The sequence below is a fragment of the Euleptes europaea genome, chromosome 16, assembly GCF_029931775.1.
Source record: "Euleptes europaea isolate rEulEur1 chromosome 16, rEulEur1.hap1, whole genome shotgun sequence".
NCBI lineage: Eukaryota > Metazoa > Chordata > Lepidosauria > Squamata > Sphaerodactylidae > Euleptes > Euleptes europaea.
Genome location: NC_079327.1, coordinates 42,412,436 through 42,424,862, shown reverse-complemented (window position 1 = coordinate 42,424,862; position 12,427 = coordinate 42,412,436). Strand labels below are relative to the sequence as shown.

The following is a 12,427-nucleotide window of genomic DNA, read 5'->3' as shown; positions in this document are numbered from 1 at the left end:
TTAGCTATCACTAAAAAAAAATTATTCCTTCAGTAGCCAGGATTCTTTTTATTCCCCCAATTTTCTTGATCAAAATCTTTTTTCCTGTAGGAATGCCCTGCGTTTTTGCATTTTTGGCCTGGGGATTCAGCAGGTTTGGCCTAGTTCCCTAGCCTTGTATTAGTATTCTTTGAGTGTCAGTACTGAGGTTGGAAAGCAGCTATTTTCAATTGGAAAGCATTGCATATATGTCATTTGGGATCCCATTCATGTTAACCAGCTGCTGGTTACCAGCTTTTCAGATTGCCAGACCTTTTTAAAAAAAATACAAAGCAGGAAACATATGTCAGTTTAGTCATTGTAGAGAGATTGACTTACCGTTTCAGAATACAATGAGATCATTTATTTTGTAGCCCAGGCTTGCATGTGTTTTAGAAGCATCTCTTTTGTGTACAAAAAGATTTTGCTAATTTCAGTTGTCAGCTACTCATTGCAACCATGAAAAAGGTATGTAGACTTTGTTTTAACTGTTGGAAACTAGTCTGTGATGTCAACTTTTTATATGCTGTGATGGTGGTAGTAATACACAACAAAAGAAAAAACATGTATTTATTTATAATTATTTATTGCATTTATAGCCCTCCCTCATTCCCAGACAGCCATGCTCAGAGCGGGTTACAACTATACAATATAAAACATTGATTAAAACATACTTTAAAACGTCATTAAAACACTATATTCCATATAATAACAAAACAAGATAGCATACAATAATCCTAAATAGTGGGCATAGGCATCTCTTGAATTCTGTAATAAGTGTTTGAAGCAATAATGTAAGCCTCTTTACATTTCTGGCACTATCCACTATTTCTATTAGATTGTGGAACAAAATGGAATTCCACACATTTTCCATCCGATTAAAAACAGCAGCCATAAAAGGAGAATGAGTGGATCAAACAGATGGAATTCTGATGTTATGTGGGAATTGGCTGTTATATTTGCTGCCAACACATCCAGTATTGAAGTCATTCGTTGTTCTCAGTGTTTCTCCTCAACACAACATGAGAAATCTGTTTCTTCATTGAAAAATATATAATTGAAACTGTTACTTCAAGAGAGTGAAGAGGATTTCTTGAGCACACTAGAGGATATTTTATTTATTTATTTATTTGATTACATTTATATCCTGCCCTCCGCAGCAAAAGCTGAGCTCAGGGTGGAGCACAACATGTTCAAAACATAATCTCCTGTCATATTAAAAGCATCCATAAATAAAAACCAGCTCCATAAAATATCAAAATAGACATTTTCTTGCATAAAAATGGAAGAGCCTTAGAGGAAATTCTTGCTGTTGCAATTGTTACAGGTTTTTAATGCTAACCTTCAGAACCCTGCATCCGGCTGACCCTAGTTGTGATCAGATGTGACCACTGGATGTCAGCAAAAGCACCGGCGGCCAGGCTAGCATGTCTCCAAGAGTCAACTTCAACAGAGTTAAATCTCTTTTGCTGAATGGCAGAGTTATAGTCAGTGCCAGTTGCTCTTGTAATATTTTGTGCATTTTTTTCTTAAATGAGGAATGCTAGCTGAGGATTGTTATAAATATATGTGTCTTTAACTCATATGAAAAGAAGCACTTTTAACAGTTAATAAGATATTCCAGTATGTAGTCATGATCCCCTCTGACCAGCCCAGAGTATTCAGGGGAAGAGCCTGAGGAGCCAAGACTGGTGGCCGAGGAGGACCAGAGGGACCAGCATGGTCCTGACACGACAGAAATACCTGCTGACAGTGTTCCAGTGGTGCCAGAGTCCACCCTGCCAGGAAAACCTCACCACCACCCCTGAGATAACCACCGGTCCTCTACTGGGCAGGATGCAAACTTCAGATCATAGCTTCCCAGGACTCACTTCCACTCTGCAGGAATTCAGAGTGAATCTATTTGTCTGGGAATGGTGAAGGCCGCCTCCGAGGCTCTCCTGGACTTACACCCTGCCGCCAGCACAGTCCCAGTCTTGGGAAGGGCCAGGACTTGAGCCAGGCAGCAGGGACGGGAGGCAGCAGCACTGGGAAGTGATAGGGCCTCACCAGTTCCCCGGCCCGCTAATCAACTGATCGGCAGGGTGGTCACAGGGCGGGGAAAGGGCACTGGGCAGCCAGGCCAGCCCACAGCCTCCGCCACCCCCACAAAACCAGCAAAAAACCCCCCAGGGGTAGAAAACCCCCAGGCCTCCACTTACCTGCCGGGGGACTGTCCACTTGGTCCACTTACCTGCCGGGGGAGGTCCAACATCCACGAAGTCCAGGCGTGTTGACAGAGGCAGTTGCAGACCATGCCTCCTCTCAGCTGGCAGCCCCTTTGGATCACGGGCTGCCAAACCGAAATGAATCAACTGAACAGGGTTCTGTTCAATGCTGCCCAGCACCAAGGGAGCATTCTCTCCATGCCCCCCTAAGGTATAACCACCTGGCAGCTGGCTCAGACATCCTTCATCAATAGATGCCTCAAGGTGCTCACCAAATTTTCCTGCCCGTCACATTTTTCCCCCAGACTAAGCCCTCTTAATAATAGAGCTGGAGAGGTGATCCGTCCATGGCTGTTGGTCTATTTATTTGGTCTTATCCTGCACGGCAACTCTTAGATTACCTATCTGAAGTGTATCATTAAATATTTGATTGTAATTCTTCCTTGGAAGCACTTCAGACATTTAGTTCCTAATATGAAGGGAGAATTATGTCATTTGGACAGTTGGAAGTGTCCAGACCAAATGCAGGTTTAATATCTCAAGTGAGAACTAAGCCTAAAAGAAAACATGTGAGGGCAAATAAATGGATAGGCTCACCACATTCCACTGAAATTAAGCTAGGGTGCGTTTTGTATTCTTAATATATAATAGAATTACAAAACTGAAAAATAGTTGAAGAACAGAGTAAACATCTAATTGATTGCTTACAAAATGTGGTAAATGGAGGTTTATTGAATTTTTTAAGTGACATGTTAAGGCAGCTGTGTAGTTGAAATGACTGGATTGTGTTCAATAATCTGTTTTAAAAAATATATATATTTTATGGCTTCCCAAATGCAAATATAAAAGGTGCAGCAAGCAACAGCAGCTCACCTTTTTGTTTTAGATAATACATGAAGAAACCTGTCCACCCTGTTGAATGAAGTCTTCAAGGCTGAAAACATCATTGACTTCTGCTGTAAGGCAGCAATAGAACTTCTAACGTGAATGTGATGATTTAGAAATTAGTATTTATTTTCTTGCTGCTCAAAGGTTGTACACCGTTAGAAATACTTTAACAAGTTTGTTACCCAATAACACAGTTCCAGATGTGACAGATTCTCTCCCTTTCCCCAATCCTATTTCTGTGGTTGACTAGCAAAGTTGTACAGTTTTGTAGACCTAGTTTTAATGTCTGGCTTGGCTTGACCAAGGGTACCGCTCTTGGCTAACCACAGATGTGGAAGGAGAATGGCCATATTCATTGCCAGTGTGCTTCATAGGCTGGTGGATTGTGTCAGCCTACCTGCAGCCTACCTTGGTTTGTATTATCATACAACCTGTCAGGAAAAGAGGCTTGTATTGTATTAGGCAGTTGCACGGGTGCATGATGGTACATGGCAGCATATTCCTTGTCAGTCCAAGGTGGCAGTCTGGGTTAGTTCTGGAAAGATTACCACAGAATGCCACAATTCTCAGGTGGTTCCAAAATTGGAGAAGCAGAATCGTTACACACGCGCACACACACACTTGTTGCTTCTTCAGGGAATGGTGAACTATTCCATTGTCAGTCTTTTCAGTGTGTGTAATTTAGCCCAAAAGTCATCAGAGAAGGCTGTGTGGCTTCTCCATTGACTACACTGAACATTATGATATGCAAAAGACAGAAGATCACACTACCCTTTGGTATATAGATATCAGCCATAAATGTCTAAAAATATACACACACATTCTCTGTTTCAAAGAGCTTAGGAACTAACAATTTAATGGCATGCAAATCACTTTAAGATCAAAATTCAGCCAATACCAACTTCAGCTGATTAATCTTTACCCACAAAAATTATTCCAAGATAGATATTGAGCAGTATTATTCAGACATGCATTATAGAGCAATCCGGGGGGGGGGGGAGAGTAGAGGTGCTCCTGGCGAGCAAACTGATCAAGAAAATCCCCCCAGCCCCATGAAACTTCCCCATTGAGTTTCATGAGGCTAGGCCACCAGCTTTGCAGGCGCAAGTTCACACTGGCAAAAGGTGACGTTCCTGGGTTGAAAGGGCTCAGGGAGCTGACTAAAGTCAGCCTTCCCTTGGGAACACCCCCTCTGGCACCAGCGGGAGCCTGTGCACTGGAGAAATGCTGTCGTCGCAGCTCTGCCAGCTCCCATGCATGACACTGCTGCACAGCTCCCCAGCGCTGGCGTAAGTGGCCCGGCACCAGCATTACTGCCACTTAGCCAGCATAGGTGGCGCTAATACCGGAATAGGGGTCATGCTTCTCCAAAGATATTTCGGCTGGATTGCTCTGTTAGTTTCCCAAAATGTATGACGAATATATAGAAGCTTGTGAGTTTTTTCTTTTCAGTGAGATGGAGAGAAATGGGTTTTAAACTTTCTCCTTTTATGCTTCGTTCTCAGATGGACAAAAGAGGAAGAAATCGTTACGAAAGAAACTGGACTCCCTCGGAAAGGAGAAAAACAAAGATAAAGGTACAACGTAACACCTATCTACACTAAATGTTGTGAGGCTCCTCCCTCTCCACTTGTAGCGGTAGCAATGATATCACTCCACTTTTCTTGCTGAGTTTTAAGTTGCTGAGCAAGTTGCTGAGTTTGCAAGTTGACTGATTATTTATGCACTTTTTCAACTGTCTATGAACTCTGTTGCTTAGCTCTACCTTTGGCTTGGACAGTTAGTTGAAATGGTTACAGGAAAAAAAAGCTAGATTAATTGCTTTTTAAGAGTTGAGACTGGCCTTCCTGTCTTGCTATATCAGATGTATCTCCTATGCACCTGCTAATTGGCTTATTTGCACTTACGTTGCTTATCTCATATTTAGTTGTAACCAATCAGATATCTAGATATAATCACATGATAGTAATAAATCAAATGTAAAGAAAGATAAGACTGATATTTTTCTATAGATGCATATTCTTGTGATAAGCAGATCAGATTTATCTGGCTGGAAGTCTCAGAAAAATAAGTGAGATCTCTGGGCGAGATTTTGTGTAATCCCTAAAAGCTGTGAGACAAAACGCTGAAACCTGAGTTGGTTTGTTAAAACTATTACTTGCTATAATATGATTAAGCAATGCTAGGAACTTTAATAATTTTAGCATTTATCTCCACAGTAATAGTAGGTTAACCTTTTCCTGTCTTTGTTATTTTCTGTGTTGCTCAATAAAAAGAATCTTTTATTTTTTCAATAAAATAAAAGTTTATATAGGCATTCTGTCTGGTTTGCTGATTAATAGTTCAGAGAATGGAAACTCCTTATACTTTTGTATTATCAGCATTAAATATTGTAAATCTCCTTTGTTGTGATAAAATTCTGCTGCTAATCAGTTTTTGCACAGGCAAAGCCTTAAAAATTGTTTAGTACAGATCCTGTCATAGGATGCAGGAGGGAATCTCTCACTGCACACTGGCTTGCCCCCTGCCATCTTGGTGAGTATCTCTGGCAGGTCTCCCCAGGCCTCAAAAAGGGAAAGGCAAGGGGGTTGCACCACCTTATTTCTTCCCCGTTCCCCAAGACCACTTCACAGCTGTGCCTTCCTCTCCTCCTTGGCCTTTGTTGTTTATTGGATGTCTTATGCTATAAATGCATGGTTTTTATTCTGTGATTCACCTATAAACCTATAAACAACTTATAAACAAAGCAAATAAAAATAAAATAATTGTGTAAATGTAGGCCATTCCACTAGCTATAGTTATTTTGGATCTCTCAAACCAGAATCTGAACTTAGCTGGACTTATTAACCATAGTTAGTCTTAATTGTATTTTCAACAGTTATTCGAATGCAGGAATTAAACTATAATCATGGCTTTGGTCTCTGATAACAGAGAGAAGCCAGTGGTAAGGGAGCTTGTGAGGCTTTACATTTAGCTGGGCAGTGCAAAGCAGGCTGGGATATCAGCCAGGTCCCTTGTGGTAGAGAAGGAAAACCATTAATTGTCAAGGCAAGCCAAGACTTGAGTTGTCTTTAAGTTGATTATTGATTTCACAAACCAGCCACAGTTAAATCAAGCTATAGTTTGGTGCTGCACCTGAACTGGTCCAGTAGTTCAGTTCAGATATCATACAAACCCAGGGCTTATTTTAACTATAGTTAGTTTATGAAAACAGAATCCAGCTCACAAATAATCACTCAGATCTTGGTTTGTCTGAATAAATATTGATTTGAGCATCTTTCTTTCTTTCTTTCTTTCTTTCTTTCTTTCTTTCTTTCTTTCTTTCTTTCTTTCTTTCCTTCTTTCCTTCTTTCCTTCTTTCCTTCTTTCCTTCTTTCTTTCCTTCCTTCCTTCCTTCCTTCCTTCCTTCCTTCCTTCCTTCCTTCCTTCCTTCCTTCCTTCCTTCCTTCCTTCCTTCCTTCCTTCCTTCCTTCCTTCCTTCCTTCCTATAAATATTTGGGATTAACTGGGAGTATCAGCAGCCAGCATTTGAAGGCTCTCAGGACTGTTCCCCCAACCTTCTTTTTCTCTCTGGAGTATCTGTGTCTTCCCAGGCTTGGTATTGGCTTGCTGTTTGATTTGTGTTAGGTTATTCCCGTTTAAATTGTTTTTGTAGACTTTGCAAAGTTGTGTTCTTTGCTCCAGTTGCTTGTGCCAGAGTTGCTTCTTGTGGTGGATTCTCAGGGTTTACATTAGATTCACAAGTTGTACATTGGCAAGTGATTCTCAGGTTTTACATTGCTTTAGGTTCTTGGGTTGTACATTGGCTGCATGTTCTGAATGTACATTTGCTAGGTTCGCAACAGCATTCCTGTTTGATTTGGCTTTGATGAATCTTGGGTTGTACATTAGCAGCGATTCTTGGGTTTTACATTTATAAAACATTTTTTCCTTATAATAATCCATGGAGGATGGCTAGGACACCTCATTCAGGTGCCCATAGAATTGGACTTCTTGGTCCAATTCACTTTAAATTTGGGGGTTATTGAGAGGACAGACATCAGTAGCTCTGCTGCAATTTTGGTGCCAGTAGTTTTAAAAACAGCCCCTCCAGCACTCCTGGAAAGATTCCCCATAGGGAATACTGGAGCTGGAAAATGTCAGAATCCTGGAAAAAAAAAACCTGGATCAGACTACCAAACTGGTATTTGGAAACTGGGAATACCAATATTTTTTGGCTCCCTGTTATCCGAAGCAAAAAAAAAAACCCGATTTTTTTGAGCTGCACATACCGAGTAAACACTGTATTCCTCCCCCCTTTAATTCATAAACCCATCAGGTTTTTCATGCACCATAAAATACTATCTGCCAACTGCATACTAGGGTGTTCATACACAGCCTGCAGAGCCCCTTGAAGAGCCTGCACACGGCACACCAGTTTCCAGTCATGCATGAGTGAAGTGTGTTAAATGTGCATTACTCAACTGACAAAACAACTAACATGTAGTAAGAATATTAACCCCTAACACGAATAGATTGGATATAAAAAGATGAGGGAGACTTGGATGGGAACACAGGCAGCAAAGCAGCCCTGCTTGCTTTCCCTTCATCCAGCCCCTCCCCCGATCCATAGTTTCTGTCTAATAAGTAGTGTTGCCAACCTCCAGAAGGGGCCTGGAGATCTCCCAGAATTGCAAATGTTCTCCAGACTAGAGAGATCAATTGCCCTGGAGAAAAAATGGCTGTTTTGGAGGGTGAACGCTATGGCATAACCTGCTGGGTCCTTTCCCTCACAAAACGTCCAGAAATTTCCAGGTGGCTCTGTAGGCATGGTTGGTGCTGAGTGTCATCAGGAAACAAGCCAGAAATAAGACAGGATACTATAGTACTAAGAACCCCGTGGCACAGAGCGGTAAGCTGCAGTACTGCAGTTCAGGCTCTGCTCACGACCTGAGTTCGATCCCAACGGAAGTCGGTTTCAGGTAGCCGGCTCAAGGTTGACTCAGCCTTCCATCCTTCCGAGGTCGGTAAAATGAGTACCAAGCTTGCTGGGGGTAAAGGGAAGATGACTGGGGAAGACACTGGCAAACCACCCTGTAAACAAAGTCTGCCTAGGAAACATCGGGATGTGACGTCACCCCATGGGTCAGGAATGACCCGGTGCTTGCATAGGGGACCTTTACCTTTTTACCTACTATAGTACTATAGCTGTGTTGGTCTGCAGTAGAACCAGCTAGATGCCCTCCTTACCTCAGAGCAGAAGGAACTTTCACAGGAAGTGTCCAAGGTTCCAGCTTGAATCCAGTCGGACCTTAGAGACCAACAAGATTTAGAGGTTATGAGCTTTTGAGATACAATCAAAATATGTCAGATATGTGATAAAGGGAGCTTTGGCTCTGGAAAGCTCACACCCCAAAAATCTTGTCGGTCTCTAAGGTGCTATTGCACTCGAATCTGGCTATGAAGCTGTAGCTAAGACTAACTCTGCTAAATGAACCAGCTTCAGATCCTGGTTTGACAGACTAACTGTGGTTAGTTCCATTAAACCATGGTATGGTGTTATGTTGGAACTGACCCATTGTGTCCGTTACTGCCTTATAATGATATTCATGTCAAAGAAACATGTCCTCCCCTGCGATTTACCTTGAGAACCACCCTCACCTACACATTCTACATGTGAACTTTTGTAAACTGGCCCACAGTGGTTACTGAAGTGAATGTGCTCCAGCAAAACTGTGACTGTGTGTCTTGTGTGCATTAAACATGAGGAAACTCGAAGAGTTGGCTGCCTTCCAAGCAGAATATGACTTTCTGGGGTTTCTCCTTTGTGTTATGCCCAATCACTTAAATAAACCTCTCAGTATTGTTCCTTTCTTTAAGGATATGAGTGCACTGCAGAGACTTGATTCATGGTCAACCCACACTGCTCCAAGCAACATTCATAGTCAGCCCCCGACCCCCACCCTTCCTCTTTGTGCTTGACAGTGAGTTGAAAATGTTCTGTTCGGTGCTCGCACAATTGTGTTTTTAACAAGCATTTCAGGAGTTTATTTTATAAAGTGAATGTCTTTCATTGCCAGGCAACCTCTCCAAAACAAACATTCTTCTCTGTGCAGCACAGCACGTGTAGGCGTCCTCTCACAGATGTGTCTTGAGCATTCTCATTCACAGTGGTGCTCTCCTGCTTTTGCCTGCCTCCATGCCTTGATTTGCAGATGTTGTGTTTTATATGATAAGCCTGTAGTTTAATGCTTGTATACTAGTAGGAAGGCTGTAACTAAGGAGAAGAATGTAGGATTTCCAAAGTATGTTTCATAAGCCTATGACATGACTTTATGCAGATAAACAGTAAGAAGCGTACAAAATGTTCCCTCTGTTAAGCAAAAGTGTTCCTTTACATCATCCATGATCTAAGACTGTTTCAGAAGTTGCTAACTTAACATTATTATGGTGAAACAGCCTGCATTCACGTGGACTGGGATATTATTTGATCCATGTACCTGTGATTACCATCTTGGGCCATTCTCTTGGGAAAACTCCACCCACACTTCATTCCAAAGACAGCTACCTTGCTACTGTTTACATGATCTCTTTTACCGTAATGAAAAAGCAATAAGCCAAGAGCTTCATTTTTCCAGGAATCCACGGTTGTTTCTGTCTCTGAGTATAAACATTTTAAATGAGCAATTGTGTGAGCAAGTCTTTTATTAATGGAGATTAGATTTTAGATTTAGTCTTCTGGATCATGATTATATGGCGAGACTATAGCTTTTTACAGATAAATTCATTCTGTTTCAACCAAGTAGCAACCTGTGATTTTCGCTATACCTTTATTGTAAGATAAATATTCTTCTGTAGTAATGCTTGAACAAGCAAGTGTGGCTCTTTCCATCTTTTGCTGCTGAACCACCATCAGCGCATTCCTGACCGGAAGAGAAGGTTTTGGCCCATCCGAAACCTCTGCCCAGCGCCAAAAATCCGTAACCCAAAATAAAAGGGGGCATTCCCAAGTCGAAACAGCTCAAGAGGGTGCCTAACGGCGGCCCTGCCCCCTCACTGGCACCTTAACGCCCCGTAATGCCCTGGGAACACGGCAGGCTCTGGCAGTGGCCAAAGACAGGCGTCTGGGCCTGCTCGCCGGCTCTGGGGCCACAAACGCCACCGTGCGCCTCCTGCACTGTGGGCCCTTGTGTCGGCGTGGGCCGGCGCCGGCCTCCAAAGGCCTTCAAAGACCTCAGGAATGCGATGTAAGTCTATGTAAAAATGAGGCAAACTGTTGGAAAGATTAGAGGGAGGGATAATGAATATGGTGTATTTGGGGAATCTACTAACATTTATCTGTGCAAGAGCCCGATGTTTGTCAGAAACCATAATGAGAAAAGCAGCTTCTCAAAGCTTACTGGGAAGGAACCATTGAGGGGCCTGGATCCCAAGCCTTGCTTCTGCTTGTGCTGTGCTTTGTCAATTAAAGTGGTCCCTTGCATTGCAGTGCATTCCTCTGGTGCTAGGTGCTTTTTGACTCATTGGAAGACACTTTGTGTGTGTATGAATGCCAAGAGCTGGAGAATTGTACTTTGCAGCTGAGGAATACCACCACTTTGAGAAAAGGTACCTTGGAAGCAAGGCTTAGAATCCAAGCCCGGACCTTCGTGATATCGTAGAATCATAGAAACATAGAGTTGGAAGGTACCACCAGGATCATCTAGTCCAACCCCCTGCACAATGCAGGAAATTCACAACTACCTCCCCCCCACACCCCCAGTGACCAGAAGATGGCCAAGATGCCTTCCCTCTCATCATCTGCCTAAGGTCACAGAAGCAGCATTGCTGACAGATGGCCATCTGACCTCTTCTTAAAAACCTCAAGGGGAGGAGAGCTTACCACCTCCCGAGGAAGCCTGTTCCATGGAGGATGCTCTCTGTTAGAAAATTCTTCCTAATGTCTAGATGGAAACTCTTTTGATTTAATTTCAACTGTCTGGTTCTGGTCCGACTTTCTGGAGCAACAGAAAACAACTTGACACCCTCCTCTATATGACAGCCCTTTAAGTACTTGAAGATGGTTATATCCCCTCTCAGTCTTCTCTTCAGGCTAAACATACCCAGCTCCTTCAACCTTTCCTGATAGGACTTGGTCTCCAGACCCCTCACCATCTTTGTTGCCCTCCTCTGGACACATTCCAGCTTGTCTACATCCTTCTTAGATTGCGGTGCCCAAAACTGAACACAATACTCTAGGTGAGGTCTAACCAGAGCAGAGTAAAGCGATACCATCACTTTGCGTGATCTGGACACTATACTTCTGTTAATACAGCCCAAGACCGCATTTGCCTTTTTAGCTATCAGATCATACTGCTGATTCATGTTCAGTGTTTGGTCTACTAAGACCCCAAGATCCTTTTCACACATACTACTACTCTCCCCCATCCTATAATTATGCATTTGATTTTTCCTACCTAAATGCAGAACTTTACATTTATCTTTGTTGAAGTGCATTTTATTATTTTTAGCTCAATTCTCCAGCCTGTCAAGATCATCCTGGCTCTGTCTTCTACCGTATCTGCTACCCCTCCCAATTTAGTATCATCTGCAAATTTAATAAGCATCCCCTCTATTCCTTCATCCAAATAATTTATAAAGATATTGAACAACTCAGGGCCCAGGAAAGATCCCTGAGGCACTCAATAGCTAATATCAATAGCTAATATGTCAGTTCTATCTCCTTTCCCGCAACTATTTGGTCCATTTCATCTCACACCAATAAGTAAAATGTCCAGAATTCTAGTGCTGCAGAACCAAGCCGTAGCAACCAACAGGACCTACTTGTATATAGAGGAAATTATGCACAGGAAATCTTCAGTGAAATAATAATCTTCTCTGAAATTCCCAATGCCACAGCAAACCCACAAGTTTGGATTCCTCAAAGAAATTGTTACTTGCACGCAGCAAGAAGTCATGAAAAATGAAACACAGGAAGAATTAGCCTTGAGGGGACATTGGGAAGAGGGGCTGATTTGTTCCATGGAATGCCTTCCAGTGCCTCCTCCAAGAGTGCTACACCACCTTATCATCCTTTGGCTCCGTCCGTCCCTTATTTAGATAGTAAGAGAGGGTAGACATGATGTCTGGGGCTGCTTTTGCACTCAGCCATCAAGTATGGCTTCTAGGAGCAGCAACATCTACCAGTGCACACTGATTGGTGCAGTTTTTTTTCCTAATTGTTATTACCACTTATTTGCCCACCAGTTGTTGGCGTTGGATGATCTGTTGTGGTATAGAGCAGGGGACTTCCTCCTCTGGGCAGTGAGTGGAGAGATGGTACTCCTGCATCATTG

At 42.6% G+C, this 12,427-nt stretch overlaps 1 protein-coding gene across 1 annotated transcript in view; it reads left to right on the top strand.

Moving 5' to 3' along the window:
- ARHGAP6 (Rho GTPase activating protein 6) overlaps nt 1-12,427 on the top strand; it is a 65,037-nt gene that overhangs the window by 17,332 nt on the left and 35,278 nt on the right. The window contains exon 2 of the mRNA XM_056861894.1: nt 4,619-4,690. Within this exon, the coding sequence (XP_056717872.1) occupies nt 4,619-4,690 (72 nt within the window). The remainder of the gene's footprint in view (nt 1-4,618; nt 4,691-12,427) is intronic.